At 40.3% G+C, this 24022-nt stretch overlaps 1 protein-coding gene and 1 pseudogene across 10 annotated transcripts in view; both read right to left on the bottom strand.

Moving 5' to 3' along the window:
* The window catches only part of KAZN (kazrin, periplakin interacting protein), an 847756-nt gene that overhangs the window by 354657 nt on the left and 469077 nt on the right, over positions 1-24022 (bottom strand). For all 10 annotated transcript variants that reach the window (XM_063942931.1, XM_063942933.1, XM_063942929.1 and 7 more), the window contains one exon: positions 21525-21716. In XM_063942931.1, coding sequence (XP_063799001.1) covers positions 21525-21716 — 192 coding nt within the window. The remainder of the gene's footprint in view (positions 1-21524; positions 21717-24022) is intronic.
* On the bottom strand, positions 5659-5780 carry LOC134967942 (U5 spliceosomal RNA; annotated as a pseudogene).

The following is a 24022-nucleotide window of genomic DNA, read 5'->3' as shown; positions in this document are numbered from 1 at the left end:
ACATACGCAAGCGTGATTTGTGTATAACAAAGTGCATAGGGAGTTTTCGCTGGTCTCTCTCAGGAAAATCACCAACGGCCGATACTTTACTGGAAAGGGTAAGTTATTCCTAAAAACTTCCAGTAAATACAGGTCACACAGGGCCCTAAGTTGGGTACATTGCCTTCTCTATCGACTGTGTATGGTAGTACTGACCAATGTGGGCGGTGAGCGGGTGAAGAGCGCTCGGAGAACTTTCACAGTTACCTTATATTGAGTATTTCGGTGTTTGTGGGAAAAGGCCCACAATTATGTGAGCCAGTTGCTCAAGTAAGGGACGTTTAACCAGGGTTCAGGTTGTAGAGCTGCGGCCCATGGGGTCAGCGGAGTTTAAAGGAAAAAGTATTGAAGACTTTTTGTCTGAATGGGAATGTGTGACTGACAAAGATAGGGAACCATTCCCTAAGGTGGGCAGCTTTGAACCAGAGGTACTGCAGAATGTAAGCAGTAAAATATGTCTTCAAAAATTCAGAAAAAAAAGGATTAGACATAATGATTGTTTACAATTATGGCAACAGGAGGGGGGTATGCAAAGAGAACAAATTCGCAAAGCAGGTTCAAAACCTAGCAGGAATGAGAACACAAACACACCAGTGTCGACACAGGTCGAAGGGGAAGAGATGGCTACAGTCAATGATATATCCGTAAACGATAGTAGTATGCAAAAACAATGTATTAACCCTAATTTTTGCAAGATGTATCCTGTTTTGAAGTCTTTTCCAGGTTATAGGTAACAGGAAGATGAAGGATCCAACCAAATCGCAGCTCTCCTCCAAGCAGTCACTTTGCAGGACAATCAGGTGGGGTCTGTCCAACCAGGTAGTGCAGTAACAATATTCCCCAATGAAAGAACTGGTGAGGTCACAGCTACCGGTAAGTGTGAGACAGTTCATTGCACAGAGACAACACCACCTCACAGTAAACAAATCAGGGTCGGAATGGTAGAATTACACCCTGTCTTGGGAACAGTAACTCCCAATGGGGGAACCAATAGTCAGGGAGTAGTCCTCACCAGGAATAATGCAATGTATTGCCCGTGGCCCAGAGATGAGCTGCGATCAATCATTTCAGAATTCCCCGACCCTCGGAAGGATTTAGCTAGATGTCAGAAATTTATCAGAGATCTGGGTAATGCGTATGAACCGACAAACAAACACTGGCGGATACTTTTGAAAGCATGCCTATCCCTTAATATTGACACCCAAAAAAATGTATCACTGATTGTTTTAGAGTCGGATAGTCTTATGACTGACCAACACAATCAGGAGAACTTAAAGCAAATTAACAGGCAACTAGAGTTGTATTTCCCCACAACTGTTAAGTGGAGAAGAATTTTCTCCATAAAGCAGAGGGAAAATGAAATGACATCTGAATATTTCCATCGGGCCCTGCAAATAATGGATAGATACATGGGGATATCAGATACAGGGAACGATACAAATTACAGGGAGGTGCCGGTCTCTGTGCTAATGGACGGACTCGATAAGACAGTAAGGGACAGAGTACAAACATCTTTGCCTAATTGGAGAGGAGTCACAGTAGCTTGCCTTAGAGAGTGCGCAATTGTACACCACAAGAATATTGTTAGGCGTAGAAAACAACAGGAGGAGAAGCTGAGGATTGAAAGTATACAGGCTCTTACACCAAAGTCTCATCAGCCTAAACCCCAGACCCCTGCTGTTTGGAAAAGACAGAGAACATGCTACATTTGTAGGAAGGAAGGAAGGGCATTTTGCCAGAGATTGTAGGTATAGTAGAACACATAGCCAATATAGACCCCTAGACAGAGAAAACAAGCCACGTTATTAAACACATAGACGGGATCAAGGGACATATAGTAAGGAATCACGATACAGTATAGAAAACCACAGATTTGGTTAATGGGAAGAACAGAATAAATGCAACTTTACCCTTTTGACAGAACTTACTGGGGTTAGGAGGAAGCCTCTAAACTTCTGCTTCTCTCTCTAGCAGAAGTGACCTCCTTGTAACTTAACAGTAGTTTTGTTAGAGATGGTAAACATATTGAGTGCTCCCACCCAGGAAGCATAAAATATGTTAATGTTGCATTTCACTGTTTTAGATGCATGTCCATCACAGGTAGAGGGAATTATCTCAAAGATACCGGGTTCCCTATTAATTTAGAAAGGACAGGACACTGGATTGATGGCTGGGATAGTCCCAGTAGAGATATAACACACATATACTTTTTTTAAGGGGAACAGACCGATTAGGGAATCATTCCCCGTAGTGCCCAATCCAGATGTCAAACTTTGTAAAATCTTCTTTGCCTTTACAAACTTACCTGTTACTAAAATCTGTGATTTGTCTTCAAAGTTTCCTCTTCATTTCTTACATTCACTGACAGGATTATAGTTCAAACTCAACATGCCTACTCGGTCTTTCAGAGCTCTGCCTAAATCCAGTATATCTCACCAGCATAGGGACACCAGTATCAGTGTGCCTGGTCATGCACAAAGGGTGGATAATGGGAATACTGGTGAAGGGAGACTGCGCATAGATACCGATATACATGATGGTGTGACAGCCTGATGGTGAACGCAAATCTGACAAATTTTCTTTTTATTATTTCCCCTCTCTTTTCACTTTCCACAGATGGTTTACTTCACACAACTGATAATACACAACAGTTAAACACATCGAAATGCAAGATTTATGTTCCCTACAGGAAGATCACTGACCCAGAGAGAACCTGTGACAAAGAACAGAGTGTAGAGAACATCGTATCACTGGAGTGTCTGTTCTGGGAAGGTTGAGAGGCAGTACTGTTGAGACGGCACCTGAGCGGGGAGAACAACAAGACCAGAGGCGGTTGTCGCACCAGTTTTTTTTATTTTCTCCATTCCCCACTACCCTTCTTTTCTTCTTCTTTCCCCCCCCCCCCTTCTTGTTTCCCTTCTCTTACCTTAACAAGATGGACTTACCCCAAGAGACTGCGTTCCGGGTTTTCCTGTTAATCCTGTTGTTGACCAGGTCAGTCTGTTTTGGTGAGGGTCCCGGAGAGGTCGAGAAAGGATCTGGAATGGGTTCTGATGGCGGGGATGGATTTGTAGAATCTCAAGAGCAACGCATCACTCGAGCAAAGGCGAGTATCAGAAAGCGATCTGGTAGTCAGGGAGCTCGGAGGCACTGTGAAGGGTTATTGGCTGAGGAAAATTGCATTTGGAGGAATTGTGAGAACATAGTCGAGGATGGGTGAATCCAGAGATGTCAGTCCAGCCTTAATATCGACATGGACCGTCATCCGTTGAGTGATTACCACTCACTAGTGGGTAAGGTCTTAAACCACACAGAATGCTGGGTGTGCTCACAAGTACCTCAAGGTCAGAGCAAGTCAGGATTAGTACCGTACCCTTTAGCAATAGATGAGGTACTCAAATTACGGGGTGGGAGACCGGTGGGCAAGAAATTCAATATTTCTAGGCCCCCTAGTTTGAAGCTCCACCAGTATCATGTAGATAATAGGATTTTGGTACTTACCAGGTAAATCCTTTTCTTTGAATCCATAGGGGGCACTGGAGTACTCTTGGGATATGGACGGGCGTAGCCGAACAAAGGCACTGAATATTCAAATTTAGGACTCTCCCCCCCTCCATATCCCCAAGTACCTCAGTGTACTTTGCCAGTGTTTTTTACTGAGCGAACAGGATATAAAGAGGTTGACAATGGAGAATCCCCATAACATAACGGACAACAACAATGTTGACCCATAACCATATTGTCAACTAAACAGTTGACACCATAACCGATAGCCCTTTATAATTTGAACCCATCGGTGAAAATGTGTTACCATAAGCTTCTCTGAGCTTAATATCAATTAAGTAAAATTTGTTACCCTAAGCTCCCTTGAGCTTAAAACAACCCAGGTAAAACTGCTCTGGGTGGGCGTCCAGTGCCCCCTATGGATTCAAAGAAAAGGATTTACCTGGTAAGTACCAAAATCCTATTTTCTTTATCATCCACTAGGGGTCACTGGAGTACTCTTGGGACGTACCAAAGCTTCCCTCGTGGGCTGGAGAGCTGTTTGATACTTGTAACAGTAGGCAGCCAAAGCTAGATGCTGATGGCTTCACCATTCATATGTAAAAGTGCACAAACGTGGTGCACTGAAGGCTATGTAGCCGCGTCGTAGACGCTCCACGACCCGCTGGGTCTGACATTCCCACAGAACCTGTGGGATGAACTATCACTGACGTAGGCGATTGTAACTTAGCCGTAACGTAAGCCTGACTTGTAGTCATTATTATTATCCAACTGGATAATGTCTGCTGAGAAACTGGCTAACCCCAGTTTGCAATATCATATAGAACAAACAACGTATTCATATCACGTACTGTAGTCGTTTGGTACATATATAAACGCGTAACGCTTGTACCACATTCAGAATTTTAGAATGTGCTGTCCCCACAGGAACCACTATTGGTATATTGATGTGAAGAATACGAAAGCGGTTTTCGTCCGAAGATCTGCTTTGTCATGAGAAACGCAAATACGGTGGCTTGGAATACAAGGCACCCAAATATGAAAACAAAATCCTTGCCGAAGCACCCTTGCCGAAACCAAGGCTAGAAGAAAAATGTTTTCCAAAGTGAGAACTTAATCCCCATTTGTTGAAAGGGTTCCAAAATATGAAACTGTAAGAAAATCTGAACCCAACCTGAAATCGCCTGGCGCTGTAGGTGGGATAACTAGAGTCTGAACTTTGGTGACACCTTGTAGAAAGATGTTTACAGACGCAACTAGAGGCAAACGCTTTGAAAATAAGTTTACCACACAGATACCTGCACTCTTAGTGCAGATGAACGCAGTTTTCCATCCCATCCCGTTTAACAGAATACGGGTAACTTGAAGGATGATGTTGGAAACTTCCGAAGTTTACAACTTATGTAAGCACACGAAAATTTTTAAAATTTTTAATAATGAGCTGCCTTAAGCGGCTTACTATTTCGTAACATGGTTGGTATAACCGATACTGTAATGCTCTATTTTTTTAAGAGGGCGGTCTGAACCCTCACCCCGTCAACCGCAGCTGCGGTACATAGATAATAGGTACCTAGGTAACTATGGGTAAAAGAACGTTCCCTGATGTAACAGGTTGGACGTATTATGAGCGGGCCAAGATCGTGTGCAAGTATTCCTTGAAAATTCGAGAAGCAAACTTCTCTGAAACCCATGAGATACCACCAGTATGACTGTGACGAACTGTCTTCTGATCCGTTTTGGCAACGAAGAAAGAAGCGGAAAATGGTGGAGCCAAATACACGATGCTGAATAACCCCATGAATGTGATGTACACATACTGAGCTTTTGTAATTGTGGCGAGATGCCCTCATGTATACTTGAGGGTAACCCCCTTCTGTGGACTTACATCTGAAACACCTGTGGATTTAATGTCCAGTTTTTAAGATCCAAACCCTGACGGGTGAGATCGTCTGTCTAACAGATGTCCACTCACGGATTGATCTTTTGACATTTTCACATAATAGCGTTCTGAGCCATTGAAGATTTGAGTTACCTACCGCCTTGCCATGCGGCTTATTGGTTCTCACTGTTGAGTATGCAACTGCCGTTGCTTTGTTTGACTGCTTAAGGGCAGCGTGAGCCAGGCATGAAAAAAAAAAAAAAAATTAAATTACATGAAACTCACGGTTGTTCCTCTCCACGGAAATCTTTAGTAAAAAGTGAAAGATTTATTCGTTCTGAAGAGAAAACCAGAGTCTATCCTTGGTCAGACTGAAAGCGAATTATTTATTGCATTGTAAAATGTTCTAGGACATTTATCTCTTGCATTGTAAAATGCACAGAGTTCTAGTACATTTATCGACAGCAATCTGTCGTGTTTTAGAACCTTTGCGTTGATTTTAACTACAAATCCTGACTCTCTGTGACTGTCGTCTAGAGTATACGCACCCTTGTCCCTCTGTGGGACAAGCAAGTGAAGGGTGGCGAACTAAATTGAAAACACATCTTATTCTTAATAAGTAAATACACCAATGTACCGCTAGTGTGCGTGTACTTTCGTTCTTGCTGGTGTAGTAGGTAAAAGTCGTTGATTTACCGTATTTATAATCTTACCTAGGAATTGACATCGTTTAGACAGACTTAGATGTGATTGTTTTCAAACTTAATCTGCTACTGTAGTATACCTTAGTAGCGCACGTTAGAGGAACTTTGTTAATACATAGTTCTTATGTGAGATGAGCTATCATTCCAACATCACTGTAGCAAATACCGGAAGCGGTAAGCAACGGTAGAAATGAAATGTTAATGGTTGTGGCGATTTGCAAACGCTAGAACCTGTGATGAAAAAACCGGACTGGGTAAATACGCATTGTGAAGATCAAAAGCAATTATACAATTTTGTGGCTTCAATAAGCAAAAACTAACTGCAGAAAATCCATTTTCTAACTGTAGTAAATGACTTGCTGATTGATATTGCAACGGAGCTGTTTGATTTTGCTCAAACAGAGGGGAATAAGTAACTGTGACTCTGTTGGCGTACTATTGCCTGGTTTATAAACCAGCAAAGACTAAATGACAACCTGCCAAACCGTTCAACAGAGGCAATTTTGTCTTTAAGCTGTAAACAGCTGACATATATAAGTTGAAGTCATGAAACCTCGCAAATGTAACATGTAAAGACGCGCTTCCACAATTGTAAAAGAGGTCATCAAACCACTGGCTTGCTGACTGTAACGTCCTGTCGTTACAAGGCGTGACTGTTTTTGTATAAAGGGATAAAACGCCGTAACAAGTATACTGTATGCGGTAATGGCTGAATATAAAGGAATAAAAATGCCGTTACAAGTATATCAAATTTAGGAGCAACCAAGCTCTGGCCTTGTCGCGCTTAACTAGCGACAATGAAAATAACCGGCGTTAGCAGAAGCTTTTCAGCTATACTCTGCCGCTTCTTTTAACAGTGATCGGCATGGTTTCATACATAGATTCTAGTGACCCAAATGTATCCTGGGTTTTTATAATGTTTGACAGAAACTCATCAACCCATGACGGATCGCGTCCTTTTGGCAACGAATATGTATAGTTATCCAAAACCCCGCACTATCTGAGTGCTGGACTACTGTACCGTTCTCACTCGTATTTATCGGTGTGAGATTGACATAGAATCGTGCATTAAATTATAAGACCAGTGAAATAAACACTCTGGTAGCCAAAGGAAAATTAGCCCTTTGGAAAGACTGTCTTTTGTTAGAGCTGGCGGAGTAATTCCGACTTCGATTACTGCTCTTTTAATTTGAATTGCCAATTTTATAAAAGTATTTTTAGTCTGCACTATAGCCTTACTTGCTATGTAGACAGACACCATAATAGGCAACAGACAGACACTTGCACGACTTAATGAAATTATTATATGGCATATATATATATATATATATATATATATATATATATGTTATTGCTGAACTGCATATTTATATGAAACTCATGGTTATTTCTCTGTACGGAAATCCTTAGGAACCTAAAGTATTCTTTATGTGAAAAACAGTTCATATTGGCATATGAAACCCGAAGCAAATTCCTACTAACACCCCTGCGCCTTCTGGTGGCTTAGAGATGTAGGGCAGGAATGTTCTAGAATTATCTTGAACTAAAAATTCCCACCAACACCCCTGCGCCTCCTTGTGGAGTAAAGGTGTATGGCCGGAATGTTCAGGAATTATAAGCTGGAAAAACAGCAATAATAAAAATGGCCGTTTTGCTTTCCCTGAAATTCACAGTACAGGCAATTTATAGCCTTAATAGCCTTTTATACAGTTAATATATATAGCGTATATGTTATTACAGATCTATTATACAGTAAACACATACACTTAGTTAACCATACACTTAGTTAACCTCCAGTTACTATAAATCCAGCCTGCAGTGAATGTATTATATTGCAGTCTTAACAGAAACCCTTAGGTTATGATAGGCTATTAACTGCTTAACACTTTTGTTAACTCCTTGCAGCCTGTCATATCTGCTGCTATGGCCATATACTCCCCCCTCACCCCCCCTTGCAGCTGCGCTGCTTGTAAGGTAACTTCCACCCCATGTTACCTGCAGCGGTGCCGGGAGAGCAGGAGAGCACAGAGTATAGCTGCGGCGACTTCAGACCTCAGTGACCGGATATGATACGGCGTCGCTGGCTGTCTGCCGAGTAGCTGGCTCGGGCGGCGCTGTGTACAGCGGTGGCCGGGTACCAGCGTTGGTAGAGCGGCCGGCGTCTGATTGACGTGCGGCCGCTCTGAGCTGTGCTCCGGAGTAGCTGGCTCGGCCGGCGCTGTGTACAGGAGAGCGGCCGGCGTCTGTGATTGACGTGCGGCCGCTCTGAGCTGTGCTCCGGAGTAGCTGGCTCGGCCGGCGCTGTGTACAGGAGAGCGGCCGGCGTCTGTGATTGACGCGCGGCCGCTCTGAGCTGTGCTTCCGGTCTTAGCGATGGGAGAGCGGCCGCCGTCTGTGATTGACGTGCGGCCGCTCTGAGCAGTGCTCCGGAGTTCTGCCGAGTAGCTGGCTCGGGCGGCGCTGTGTACAGCGGTGGCCGGGTTGGGAGAGCGGCCGGCGTCTGATTGACGTGCGGCCGCTCTGAGCTGTATTAGTGCTGGGAGAGCGGCCGGCGTCTGTGATTGACGTGCGGCCGCTCTGCTGCTAGGTAGTGCGGCGGCTGGAGCGGGTGCAGGGAGATATTCAGCGGTATGAGCGGCGGCTGTAATCGCTGTGGCCAACATAAAATAAACACTTTCCCCACACTGCAGGGCGGCAGCGTGAGCTGACCGCCCTGACCCACCATACCTTGTGCTGCAAGCTCCGTCCAGCTTGTGACGACTTCTCATGCTGGCTGTGACGGGGCTTCTGTATGTAAGCTCTGTCCAGTTTGTCAGTCATCTTGGCTGTGACGGAGCTTCTTTCTGTAAGCTCCGTCCAGTTGTTTTCCGTGCAGCTTGCAGTAACCAGCTGCCTGTGGCTGTGAGGGTGCTCTTTGTGAGGACCGACACGCCATGCGCTGCCTTATAGCGCCTGTGGCTGTGAGGGTGCTCTTTGTGAGGACCGACACGCCATACGCTGCCTTGCAGCGGCACCATCCCGGACCCAAGTTTTTCCAGAAACTGGGACGGGAAGTGTAAAAATTAAAAATAAAAATAAAAATAAAAATCTTCTGAAAAGTGGCCATTGCCACAAGCCGATGATCATGCTGTGAGCACCGAAAAAACACTGGCAAAGTACACTGAGGTACTTGGGGATATGGAGGGGGGGAGAGTCCTAAATTTGAATATTCAGTGCCTTTGTTCGGCTACGCCCGTCCATATCCCAAGAGTACTCCAGTGACCCCTAGTGGATGATAAAGAAAGATCCTTATTATGTTTCAATATTTCCAATTACCAAAAACCAGGAAATTGGGAAGTGACGTGGAATAATCAGACAATGGCCTTTTCGCATAGAGCTGATAGGATACCCATAGACTCTGAACTTGTACGCCAAATAGCCAACAGTGGAAGGTATTTTCGGTATAGGTATACTCGAGGAAGCAAGACCATGTGGGTTGGAGAAGTATCACCAGGGTACTGTGCTCATATCATCCAGCCTGATACTTGTACTGAGCAGATCGGCGAACTAGGGATGGGGTTTTTCACTTGGAATGTTTGTAATATGGCAATGTCATACTCTGTCCCCTATGTTCTCCCCGATGATGCCTATTTCATATGTGGGAGGAAGGCGTATAAGAGGCTTGCCCCGAACTCAGAGGGATTGTGTTATGTTGGAAGTGTTGCCAGAGGTCATGACCATAACCCATGATAAGATGAAAGATATCCACCGCAGTGCTCAGGCTCCTTATACTCATACTCACTATGAACACATCGTCAAGAGACACCTCATAGAGAGGACAGAGCACGCAGCCTTTGAATTGATCCACGAATCCACCGGGATTCAATTCCTTCTCGCATCAGACATCACCCGTACTGCCAGAGGAATTATAAATTATAGGTATATCCATGCGCTAGCGAACTTGATAGATAATATCACTGAGATGTATGACGACACCTTCAGGTATACGGGAAGGGAGCTACAAGCTTACAAAATGGAATTGATCCAGCGCAGGATGGTCCTTAATTATATCACAGCCGTGACGGGTGGGTACTGTGTCACTTTGGCAACTCAGTATGGTGTGAAGTGCTGTACGTATATTACAAACAGCACTGACGACCCCACGGAGATCATCGATCAAAAGATGGACGATATCTTGCAGTTGAAGTGGGAGTTCCGGAGGAGACACAACCTTACCCTAACCGCTGTGGGTAATGAGCTGACCGGCTGGGTCTCATGGTTGAACCCACAAAATTGGTTCTCAGGGTTAGGAGAGTGGGCTCAAAATGTTATTATGAGTGTAGGAAAGTTTCTCCTTTGTATCCTGGGAGTCGTCATAATTATTGGCTTGATATTTAGGTGTGTTCGAATTCTGACGCGGCGCAAGCACGGCACAAATTTGATGAGTTTAAGGAGCGAGAGCATTGTTATAGCAGCAGATTTAATTTATGACCCATCCATAGAGACAGTGTTATGATAAGGATTGCAAATGAATTACATGGCCTGTTTCTTTCACCCGTTTTTCCTTTGTCTCCCCCTCTGCCCAGATACACCCATCCGGAAAAGACATCAGCCCTACCCAAGAATGTTTATGTAAATGTTATGTGAATGTATTTTAGATAAGTGTCTTATCTTCATCTCTACAACCTTCAGTTAATGACACACATAGTCGACAGGTGATATCCACATATACTAGCACTCACATATGTTCCCCCTTCATGTATCATCAACTAAATGTGCACCCCATTTGTTGGAACAAGAAACCGAAAAGAGCTCGGTAGTGTTTGTCAGCCCACTTACAGACCCTTAATACGGGATAAGAAGGATTTAATGTATACTTCGCAATACCTTGAAGCTTATCTAAAACATATACGGCACAATTATACATGCCCCTCAGACATGGATTCATACATACATGCTTTTTACTATCCCACTAGGTCATACATTTCCTACCTACCACTCTCCCTCCGACCATCCAATCGTCTGTAGATATTGTATTGATATTTTTCTGTTTAGTAATTAGATAGTGGCAGTTATTGGTGACTGCCAAAGGGTGGACTGTCAAAGTCGAAAAATATTACATAACACACATCACGTACAAACTGCACACACATGCCCACTGCACGTGCACTTGTTCTGCAGTGTGTGCACATGTACGCACTTTGCGTATGGTCGCTACCGCGGTCCTGCGCATCGGCGCGTGGTATGGGTATTTACGGCAGAGTTTGTGTACGCATGGAGGGCCATCAGAACACATTACATATTTAATACAAATAGTGCACAATGTACACATAGTCTCCTTGCACCACATCAGAAAGTTATAGCTGTTTAAATGGTTGCAGAACAAAGGGATTCACCTTTACAGTATAAGAGGGGACAGACTAAGGTTATAAGGTGGTATTTGGTATCCAGCTGTAGGGTATTTTAAGGGTAACATTCCGGTGTTGGTCTGCGGAAGATCGCATGTTCCTGCAGATAGTTATGTGCAGAAGCAGAATATAGATATAAACTGTATTTACTGTATATTATGTATGCGGCGGGAATCCAGAGGAGACCACCCACAAGAGCAGTTGAGAAAGACATCGCCTACCTTTTCAAATCAACCTATGACCTCTCCTGTACTGTAAAAGTGCATCCCTGTGTCCAATGGATAAAGGGATTACAGTATCCATTGTATTGCTTTTGGAAGACTTGTATAAATAAAGCCTGCTGCAGGCCGGCCAGACACAAGACTCACAACGTTATCTATTTGATTACGGATGACTGGACCAGGAAGCGCACGCGAATATTCTCATGTATGTACATTGACTGTAGCCATTATTCTGTTATATATATATTGTCTTGTATTATAGTGTATAATTTGTATTGTAAACCCCTTTTCAGAAATAATCCACTGTGGTGTCGGAACCCAGCGGTTAATCACAATTGTTGTTGTGTGCTCATTGCCCTGCTAAGGTTTAAAGTGTACTATTATTGCATAGCATTGCTGTATAAGGTTTAAAGTGTATCTCTGGGTGTGTATGCGCTGCAAGTACTTTGTACCGTCAGCGCGGCGTGTGTACGCAAAGTACGTACACTACAGTACCCTTTTACGCTAATAGCGTAAAAGGTGCGTAGTGTGAATTAAGTATAGCGGCCACATCGGCTAAAGGTTTAAAGTGTATTTAAGGTGTGTTTAAGGTATAGCTTTCATTCCTGTAAAGATAATCAGCTTTATCAATATATATATATATATATATATATATATTTTTTGGAATCAGGCACCTAAGTAGAGTGAGGGAGATACAGACAGAGTGAAAGGGATTCACAAACAGAGAGAGAGGGACAGATAGGGAAAGATGGGAAAGATAGACATACTAAGGCACAATGTAAGAGAGATAGACACACAGTTGAGGGGATTGAAAAAGAGCAGGAGATATTTAACTACACTATTATATCTGAAGAGCCGCAGTGCAATCTGTTACAATTATCTGGCGGTGTTACAGAGTAACTCCATTATATACATTTTAGGGACATATATTATCATACAAGGAATGAATTAGAGAAATATGATATTGGCTTCTGTAACCTGAAGCCTAATTAACATCCATACACTGTAGCCTTGGCTGAATAGACAATCCCAGCACACGGCCAGCTCAGCCCACTGATACAGCTAGCCCAAATGCTGTGAAAGACACACCCACAGGTTGCAGGTATACCTGAACACTTGAAATCAGAGGGCTCTCTCCCAAAACCACTGAGGCAGATGTACAATAGCTGCACACAGCTACAAAGCCTCCAGAAGCATGAATTGCTCATCACCAGGACCGATCTCCTTACTAAGGCTAAGTATTGTATACACATGGCTTAATGGCATAGAATAGTTAAATATGTGTTTGTGGTAAAGTAGTTGTGAAACAATTGGCATAGAATAGTTAATTTGGAGATACAAATGGCTTAAGGTTAATGATACTTGTGCAATTATGTGATTGTTATGTGTTGATGATAATACTCTATGAAATCTGTAATGAATTGGAACAGTAGACAATCTGTAGCATAGCATTCCTGGTATACATTTGTGGATGGTGATTTATAACAGATTGTAGTGGTTTTATATAGTGCATCTTGCTGAAATATAGCATGTGCTTGTAGCAATGGCAGGCTGATACCTGTGGTTACCTGGTGATCTGGTCTTGTGATGGTTCATATAATATGCACAGCATACAATATGCTCTGGTTATTGAGATACTGTTTTGGCTTGGAATTGTGAAAGGTGATTAGATGGCTTGGAATTGTAAAATCAGCACATATGCATTATGTTGAAGCTTATACATTTTGCAATATAGTGGAGTCTTATGGCTTCTGCTATGTGACTATGGCATAGCAAAGAATGCCATGTGTTTGAACTTGCACACTTAAAATGGCTGCTTGCATTCCCTTTTGAACCATATGTTACAGACTTTGGAATCATGGGAGTTTTCCCAAAATGGAGTCTAGCTTCTGTCCCATGCGGTCTGTGGACAATGCAGCCACATGCTGCCCCTCCCCCACACACACACACATACAGAAACCAAAACCAATCCCCTAAGGTATTTCTCTAAGATATATATTGTTTCCAATATATATCAATAAATCTAGGATTTAGCCGAGTGCTTTGAGTGATATCTCCCCAGTAATACATATATATATACAGTACATACATACATATTCACACTTCTTTCATCCTGTTCTTTTCTTATATAGTTTAAATCTGTGAAACTATTATATGGTGACTTGCATTGTATTTGACCAATACTGTTTAATGATAAAAGTGAATTCTATGAGTAGCAATTGTTTGTTGAAATACATTCTTATGATTTACATTCTATATGACTGGCGTGCATTCTTATATGAACAGAATATTCCTAATGATTTAAAGATATATATGTCTAGATGCAGCCTCTGCGGGTTTGCTTATAAAAGGTACACAATTAGTGATGAACTATTATAAATCACTAAAGGGTTAAAATTATACATTTGCTTCAAAGATAATAAATACAGGTTGAGTATCCCATATCCAAATATTCCGAAATACGGAATATTCCGAAATACGGACTTTTTTGAGTGAGAGTGAGATAGTGAAACCTTTGTTTTTTGATGGCTCAATGTACACAAACTTTGTTTAATACACAAAGTTATTAAAAATATTGTATTAAATGACCTTCAGGCTGTGTGTATAAGGTGTATATGAAACATAAATGAATTGTGTGAATGTAGACACACTTTGTTTAATGCACAAAGTTATAAAAAATATTGGCTAAAATGACCTTCAGGCTGTGTGTATAAGGTGTATAAGTCACATAAATGCATTCTGTGCTTAGATTTAGGTCCCATCACCATGATATCTCATTATGGTATGCAATTATTCCAAAATACGGAAAAATCCGATATCCAAAATATCTCTGGTCCCAAGCATTTTGGATAAGGGATACTCAACCTGTATAGTAATATAATACAAGCAATATAATCAGACAGAGAAAAGGAGGGGAATAGAGAAGGAAAAGGTATACCCCTCATTACCCCTTATCATTGGCGCCCAACAGTACTGCTTTACTCTCAATTTAAAAGAGGAGAACACATATTATTATTATTATTTTTTCTGTTTAAATCGCTTGTATACAAAATATACTTTATCTCTCTCCGTGCAAGATTTATTTTTTTCAGCACTAACAAGTTTCCTCAAGACCAAGGATTCACACTGAAGACATTAACCAAGCAAGTATGTTTTTAATTTACAACTTCCTATTTGTTACAGCAAATCCAGTTATCAAATGTATTATAAACTAGACAAGTTTATAAAGCACACATTTTGCTGTTCAGATCAACTTGTTCACAGCCAATACAGCCAGGAATTATCACCATTGTTCTAATTGATGTGCAAACAGTTCCTTTTCTGGCTGGTTTAAGACCTAAGATTTGCATACCAATAGGTTTCCTTGAATACTAAAGTAACTAAATAATTTGTATGGAAGAGATAAAAATTTTAAAGTTTAAAGTCAAACTGCTTTAGTTTTGATCTTAACAGATGCATGATTAAATGCAGCAAACCCATATATGAGTTGTAAATTTTTTGGGGATAAATAAAAGTTTTTATAGTTTTGAAGCAAATATAAATAGAACTAAAAATTTATTGATAGCGATAATAATTTTTTTTGTTTAACAGAAATGTATGGAAAGTGTATTCCAATGTACTGTGCTGAAGTAATGACACAAACATTACTTAATTGGCAACTTTTCTAATGTTTGTAAAGGAAATCATATTTCACACAGGAAGGCTTTTAGCACCAATGTGAAGCATGATTTCAACTTACCACACCTTGTTGTTTTGCTCAAAATTTTAGCAACAACAAAATAGGGGTACTGTTTACAGTGTACAAGACCCAATAAAACAGGGATCTGTATCATACTGTACAGTAGCATTACTGAGCACACACATGCAATGCACTTACAATACAATTAGTTAAAATTTATAGATTGTTAATGACTGAATATAAGAACCTTATTTAGGAAGAAGAAAAGAATATGGATCATTAAACTTGCTAACACTATTTTCTTCTCTTTCCAGATGGACTAACTGTTATTTTTTGTTGTTGATGTTCCTCTTCTTAGAATAAGTTTGTGTAGATTCCATGGAATTATGGATACTTGACAGGTTTTAATCAAGGGTGTGATATCTGAGTGTGGTACTCAGTCAAGGTATGAGCCGCATGGGGCGCTCCCACGGACTCATAGATGTGACGCCTTAAGCGTAACATCTGGGGGACTCTGCCCTGGATGCAGTGGTACAAGGCATTCGTTGAATGTCTTTGTAAGTTGTCTAGGTGGGTACGTGATTAACGACACATTAAGAATTTTGAGCTGACCAATGCGCACTGGATACCTGTTTTAAGGCCGTTATTAGCGATTTCGGCTGGGTGACTCCAGGTCTGCAAGATAAATTCACAGATTCTATAGAGAATCGAGGACTTCATTTCCACGCAGCAGGGATATCACATCAATTAGTAATACAGTCATAGAACACCGAACATTAAAATATCGATTTCCTTAAATAGTTTAAGAAACTCGCAGAAGGGGGGTATACTAGACCCATTTATTCAACTCTGTTACAATTTATAGGTACCCTGGTAAGAAGCTTATAATCAGGTAAGGTATTGATAAGCAGGGTGTAATTACGTAGACCATATAGCGGGTTTTGCAATGAGTCCTGTAATAATCATTCTATAGATTGGTAAGCAGAAGGTATTTGAAAGAAGACTAAATTGCAGGAAGGCAAAGTCTTTAACAATAACGGTAAAGATGGATATTCATTTAATTTAAGATGCCACAGATGTTAGGATGTCTAAATCTTTATTTCCCTAGATAAACTGGTCATATGGTAGTAAATATATATATATATGACTTCAGGAAACATGAATTTTTAGACTGCTATATACATTACATTATAAATATTAAGAAACAATGCAATATATGTAATACTCGGAACGTTGGACATGTAATATGCCCTTAGTACTAGGCATGTTATATGATAAGCAAAGATAAGGAGATCTGGGTCTGTCATTTGCATGTACATAAGGAGACGTATTTTTGTAACATTGTTGACAGATAACGGATTAATCCTTTCAGCTTATAACGATGTTTGAGATACATATAATTGTTCTTAAAACTGTATATGGTAATATATGGGATACAAATAGACAGGTGGTATTAAAATCCTGCTCTTTGTGAAATCCCAGGTATATACAGGTATTTATAATGGAATATATATGTATATATTGGAGGAAAATATCCTCAAACCACCTAGTGGTAGTAAGTATGTATTGTAGCCCTCTGACCAGATTCTTAGGAATTGGAAAATGGGCGGGACAAGGTTCTTTTGGAAGATCTGGAAAAGTTTAATTGCTGACATATCTCTCATAAGGTGACACAGAATTGGATAAACATTGTCACAACTGTTGTAACAGTACATATAGAAAGGTTGTTTAAATCCCAAGTGCTTGTTAAGAGCTGACACAAATGTGATTTTATTTTTGTGTTCACAAATCTCTGTAAATCCTAGTTAAATTGAGATGTTCAGAATTAAGGAATTAAGAATAACCCTGATGTTTATGGTCTTATACACCAGGACAGGGGGATGACCATAGGTCATAAAATATGATCATCCTGTTTAAACTGTCACAGTAATGATTGAAACTGTGGGAAGGTAAGTTATCCTTAAAAGCATATAGTGGTAATTTTGATGGTTTTTTTAACCTCTGATAACCAGTACAGACACTCTTGTCCTTTAGGAGTTTTGGAACTCCCAAGATATTGATGTTGTTAGATCAAATGGTAGGACAATTCGTGATTTCTTTTAACCAGAAAATGGAGGAACGCCCTCATGTTAGAAAAGTGGCTTTGCAGAACATGCATTGGATCAGCTGTTTGCAAAGAAACTATAAAATCATAATCACAAGGTAATCATAAGATATTGAGCTAATGGCTGCCTAAAATCTGGTATATGATTGGTCTGTTAACTTGAGTTGTTTCATCTGATCACTACCGGTCCATAGCAGGTAAAAGAATGGTCTCATATTTAAATAGGTTCTACAGGACAATGTTGTGTTATTGGTAATCTATTTGGGTAAAACTTACTAAAAAATTGTGTGTTTGCAATAGATAGGAAAAAGTTTCATTTGGACAGTAATTGTATTATGTATACTAATGTTTCTATTTTCTCAGAACATCAAGGAACAGTCCAAAAATTTGTCAAAGAGCCCAAGACTTCCATGATTCTCCTTCCCAATTAATATACAGATTATTGGACAGGAGAAAGGGGGGGGGGGGTAGTATATGGGTTAGTTCAGGATAAATATATGTGAAAATCCTGAATATCATGACATTTTTGGAGAAATGATTTATGAAAATGTGAAAAGCAAAGGCATCCTAGGATCTGGATGCCATCTAGTGGCTAAAATAATGTGAAAGTTCAATCTGTAGTACTCTCAAATAGTGTCAAATGTGATTTGTAAAAATTTCAGAATGGAGTATACAAAATCATCAAGTATCATAGAGGGTGGGGAGGGACAACTAATGCTCTGGAAGAGTTTCTGTTTCTCGCATCTACAGGGAAACAAGTCAACAGAAGGATATCAAAAGGCTACAGGTGGATCGGATGGAAGAGAAGACATCATGGGTAGGTAGAGAGACATCCAAACTGATACCTCTATTTCCTACATAGATACAGATGAGAAGGACGAGCCCAGCTGTAGACAGACACTATATCCAAAGATGACTGCATGGACCCTTAGATGATCGGACAGGACACAGACCAGAAGTACCGGACACAGATGACCTGAACCAGATGGTCCAAGGGATGATGACATACTCAGAAGACCCCACCACACTATGAGAAGAAGACTTCACAAAGAAACAACTAGGCCTTTAGTTTCCATTGTTGAGGGATATTAGGAAAGGGCTTGCCCACATAGGCAGATTTTTTTGTCCTTGCATAAATATAAAAACAAGGTTTTTTTCCATCTACCTATGGCGGTGCAGGGGAGAAATGCCTCTTCTCAACCCCTTCAATACTTTATACTTTGAACTGTGAAATTACTTTGTTGTAATCTTTTCCAAACTAAATCTTTTCTTTCTTTAGACACCTGTACTAACACAGAACACACACTTACACTAAAATGTTTTTTAACTGTATGTCAGTTTAATCTGTCGAATGCCAGATCACTGTCAACAGGGGGATATGTTACAGAGTAACTCCATTATATACATTTTAGGGACATATATTATCATACAAGGAATGAATTGATAATATTGGCTTCTGTAACCTGAAGCCTAATTAACATCCATACACTGTAGCCTTGGCTGAATAGACAATCCCAGCACACGGCCAGCTCAGCCCACTGATACAGCTAGCCCACATGCTGTGAAAGACACACCCACAGGTTGCAGGTATACCTGAGCACTTGAAATCAGAGGGCTCTCTCCCAAAACCACTGAGGCAGATGTACAATAGCTGCACACAGCTACAAAGCCTCCAGAAGCATGAATTGCTCATCACCAGGACCGATCTCCTTACTAAGGCTAAGTATTGTATACACATGGCTTAATGGCATAGAATAGTTAAATATGTGTTTGTGGTAAAGTAGTTGTGAAACGATTGGCATATAATAGTTAATTTGGAGATACAAATGGCTTAAGGTTAATGATACTTGTGCAAGTATGTGATTGTTATGTGTTGGTGATAATACTCTATGAAATCTGTAATGAATTGGAACAGTAGACAATCTGTAGCATAGCATTCCTGGTATACATTTGTGGATGGTGATTTATAACAGATTGTAGTGGTTTTATATAGTGCATCTTGCTGAAATATAGCATGTGCTTGTAGCAATGGCAGGCTGATACCTGTGGTTACCTGGTGATCTGGTCTTGTGATGGTTCATATAATAAGCAGAGCATACAATATGCTCTGGTTATTGAGATACTGTTTTGGCTTGGAATTGTGAAAGGTGATTAGATGGCTTGGAATTGTAAAATCAGCACATATGCATTATGTTGAAGCTTATACAGTTTGCAATATAGTGGAGTCTTATGGCTTCTGCTATGTGACTATGGCATAGCAAAGAATGCCATGTGTTTGAACTTGCACACTTAAAATGGCTGCTTGCATTCCCTTTTGAACCATATGTTACAGACTTTGGAATCATGGGAGTTTTCCCAAAATGGAGTCTAGCTTCTGTCCCATACGGTCTGTGGACAATGCAGCCACATGCTGCCCCTCCCCCACACACACACAAACACACACATAAACCAATCCCCTAAGGCATTTCTCTAAGATATATATTGTTTCCAATATATATCAATAAATCTAGGATTTAGCCGAGTGCTTTGAGTGATATCTCCCCAGTAATAAATATATATATATATATATATATATATATATACATACAGTACATACATACACATTCACACTTCTTTCATCCTGTTCTTTTCTTATATAGTTTAAATCTGTGAAACTATTATATGGTGACTTGCATTGTATTTGACCAATACTGTTTAATGATAAAAGTGAATTCTATGAGTAGCAATTGTTTGTTGAAATACATTCTTATGATTTACATTCTATATGACTGGCGTGCATTCTTATATGAACAGAATATTCCTAATGATTTAAAGATATATATGTCTAGATGCAACCTCTGCGGGTTTGCTTATAAAAGGTACACAATTAGTGATAAACTATTATAAATCACTAAAGGGTTAAAATTATACATTTGCTTCAAAGATATGAAATATAGTAATATAATACAAGCAATAGAATCAGACAGAGAAAAGGAGGGGAATAGAGAAGGAAAAGGTAAACCCTTTATCATTGCCCCTTATCAGGCAGTAATGTGAAAAGCGCGGACAGAGTGCGAATGGGCGATTGATGATCCTACTCATGCAGAGATTGGAGTGACTGTTTATCCTGGCTTGCTGTCATGAGGGTCTATCTACTAAACCTTGGAGAGGGATAAAGTAGAAGGAGATAAAGAAGCAACCAACCATCTGCTAACAGTCTTTTTCAAACACAGCCTGTGACATGGCAGTTAGAAGCTGATTGGCCGGTACTTTATCGCTCTCCTAAGCTTAGTGCACACATTGAACCCCAAATGCGATACAAACAACACTGAGATGGGTTAAGAGCCAACAAGCTACAATAGTTGGTGAGTAAGCAAAAATTGGGTGATATTTGGTTGGAGAGACATATAACAAGCTTTTGGCAGCTGTCATCAGGGAAACAGCAATTGAAAGAAACAAAAAGTGAACAATGCATTACTAAGAAAAACGGGCAATTAGAAAAAGTGACTAATACAGATGTACTCTCATACATCTAGCCTCAATATGCCACGCAGTGTGAGATGCAACTCTGCTAGTGTTAGGCATCTTTTTCTTGCAGAAAATGCACCTTAGCCACAACATTATACAACTTGTATATTGTGTGTGACGGAGTCTATATACAGAAAAAAGCTGTGGTTGCTACATTGTAGCACATTGTATACAAAATCAGGGACTAAGTCGCATACAGATAGTGTCACATATCAAATTAATCAGAATAGTTCCTGGTATTCACTACCCGCACTGCTTTGCGATTAAAATACAATTTCATCCAAAAATATGCAAGAGAGACACCCAACACTAACAGTGTCTCACGGGAACTAGTGCGCCAATAGGGGATGTTTGGAATGATGTATGAGGACACATATGTAAATTAGGATACGGTTTTAATCGTAAAACAATAGGAGCACTGCGATAAACAGCACTGGTGTGTTTTAGTTAATGAGGATAGATGCATGACAAGTAAAACATGGTCAGGTGAGACACGTTACCCTGAAGTGCCTCCTTTGCTCGTGCCAACTCCTGCTCTTTTTGTGCCAGTTGCACCTTCAGCTCCGTAACAGAAAGCACCTCCGCCGACCGGATGTCATGCGACTCTTCCAGGTCTTTTGCCAACATTTCCTTCATTTGTTGAAGTAAGTGAACCTCATCTTGCAGCTGTGATACCTCTTCCCTTAGCAGCACTACAAATAGTGGAAATACAAACATTACAAGACAGGAAATATATCTAATATACGCAGTAATACAAAGTGTGGATTTGTGACAATGTGTTAACCATTTCTTATTCAATAATATGTCATATGTGGTCATTTGGCCCAGACCCACACACACACCACTCATAAATTGTGGAATATAGATTAAGAATATACAAACAAAGCAATAAACATTTACAAGCAGTATGTTTAGAAACAGACCAAGATGCTGCAAAACCAAGAAACAATTCAAAATAACTGTACTGAGTCAACAAGCAGAACAATACAGTCTTAAATGCATCCCTATGAAAATAAAGACACAGAATCAAAAGCTTTCAGGTAAACAGGACGTGTATATGTATGTATAAAAACCAAAACTGGTCAATAACAATTATTATACTTTTGTATATATTTGAGCAGCACTACTTGAAAAACTTCCACTTGATCATTTATTTTGGGTATAAATTAGCGAATACCCCACATATAGGGGCTGCAGCTCAAACATAGTTGCCATAATATATAACCAGCGCAGAGAAAACTACTATATATATATATATATATATATATATATACATACATACATACATACACACATATAGTATACACATATAGAGTATATATATATATATATATATATATATATATATATATATATATATATAGATGGGGGGAAGCTTATCGGCGCTTAACCGCGATACCAAATAGTACTAGAATGTAGTCCAGGATATTTATAAAAGAACAAGAAAAGTCTCCTTTTTCTAGACACTCCCTATTTATATTAATCGGGCGTCAGCTCCACCTTAAAGAAAGAAGCATTGGTAAGGTGCTTCATGTATAATGTAAACGAAAAGAAGGGATAAGGTGGTTTTAAGCGACCAGTGGTGTCTAATGTTAATCGGAGACTTATATTTCAAAAAAAAAAAATTTTTTATTAAATCTAATATGCACCAATAAAAACAAATAAAATAATAGCCCTATTTACAGGGAGCCAGAAACGTTACTAAAGACTGGATGTAAAATAATATAAAATCAATAATACAAATTTAGATAAGACAAGAGGAAAAAACGTCCTAAAAGTGCAAAAAATTGGACATAAGATCAGCATAAAAAGTATATAAAGTATATATATATATAAAAAGGTTCTTAGCTTTTAGAGAGGATATGTATCATAGCACCCAACGCGTTTCGTCCTATCTGGACTTCATCAAGGGGTGACATACAACTGGGACAGCTCATCTATGTATACCTGTATCAGTAGGGAAGTGATAGCTACATCACTTCCTGTCAATTATCTGGTGTCAAATTTCGTATAATGTTCAAACATTCAAAACACAGAGATAATGCTCTTATATCATAGGGTCACTGTGTAGGGTGAAAACCGCTAAGTAGATAACTGTATTCTATGCATTTAAAGTCCTAAAAACAGTTCATATAGTTGAAAGTCCCGGACTTCCTGTCCGGATCGCGGGTGACGTCACGTCCGCCCCGCTTCCGGCGTCCGGCTTTCTTCATTGCGCATGCGCCGAGTGCGGGTTGTGGAGGGTTCTTTGTCCGGCTTCCCAGTGCGCATGTGCCCGTTCTCCCATCTTATATCAGTGGCTGGGAACGTGTGTATAGTGGCGGCGGCCATTTTCTTGGAGTGCAATACTTCAGTCACTTGGTTATAAGTTGTTATAGAAAGGGGGCTATTTCATAGCCTTCATTGAAGCCATCTGGATGCATGGTGTTGAGTTCAAAGATCCAGTACATTTCACGTTTGGATAAAAGGTTGGATAGGTCCCCGCCTCTTTCGCCCAAAGAGACCAGTTCAATACCCTTGAAGGTTAGTTCGTCAGGATCCGAGTTGTGGTGGGCATGAAAGTGTTTTGGTACTGCATGTGTTAGTACTTTGTTTTTGATATCTCTTATATGTTCCTGTATACGGATTTTTAAGGGTCTTTTCGTTTTCCCTATGTACTTCATCCCACATGAGCACTCAAGCATGTAAATCACTGACACCGTGTTACAGTTGATGAACTGCTTGATCTTGTGCTCTTTTGATCCGTTAGTGTTTTTGAAGGTTTTCCTTGTAGGGTGTACGTACCGGCATATATTACAGCGGCCGCATTTATAACACCCAGTACATTTGGGCATGTTTGATCGTATTTCCGGGTTCTTCAGCATGCTCGGCGCCACCAGGTCTTTGAGGTTTTGTGACTTCCTAAACACCACTGAGGGATCCTTGGGGAGGTAGTCCTTTAAAATAGGATCCATAAGGAGGATGTTCCAGTGTTTCTTAAGGGTTTTCTTAATAGTCT

Source organism: Pseudophryne corroboree, chromosome 10, assembly GCF_028390025.1.
Source record: "Pseudophryne corroboree isolate aPseCor3 chromosome 10, aPseCor3.hap2, whole genome shotgun sequence".
Classification (NCBI taxonomy): Eukaryota; Metazoa; Chordata; class Amphibia; order Anura; family Myobatrachidae; genus Pseudophryne; species Pseudophryne corroboree.
This window is presented reverse-complemented; position numbering and strand designations above follow the sequence as displayed.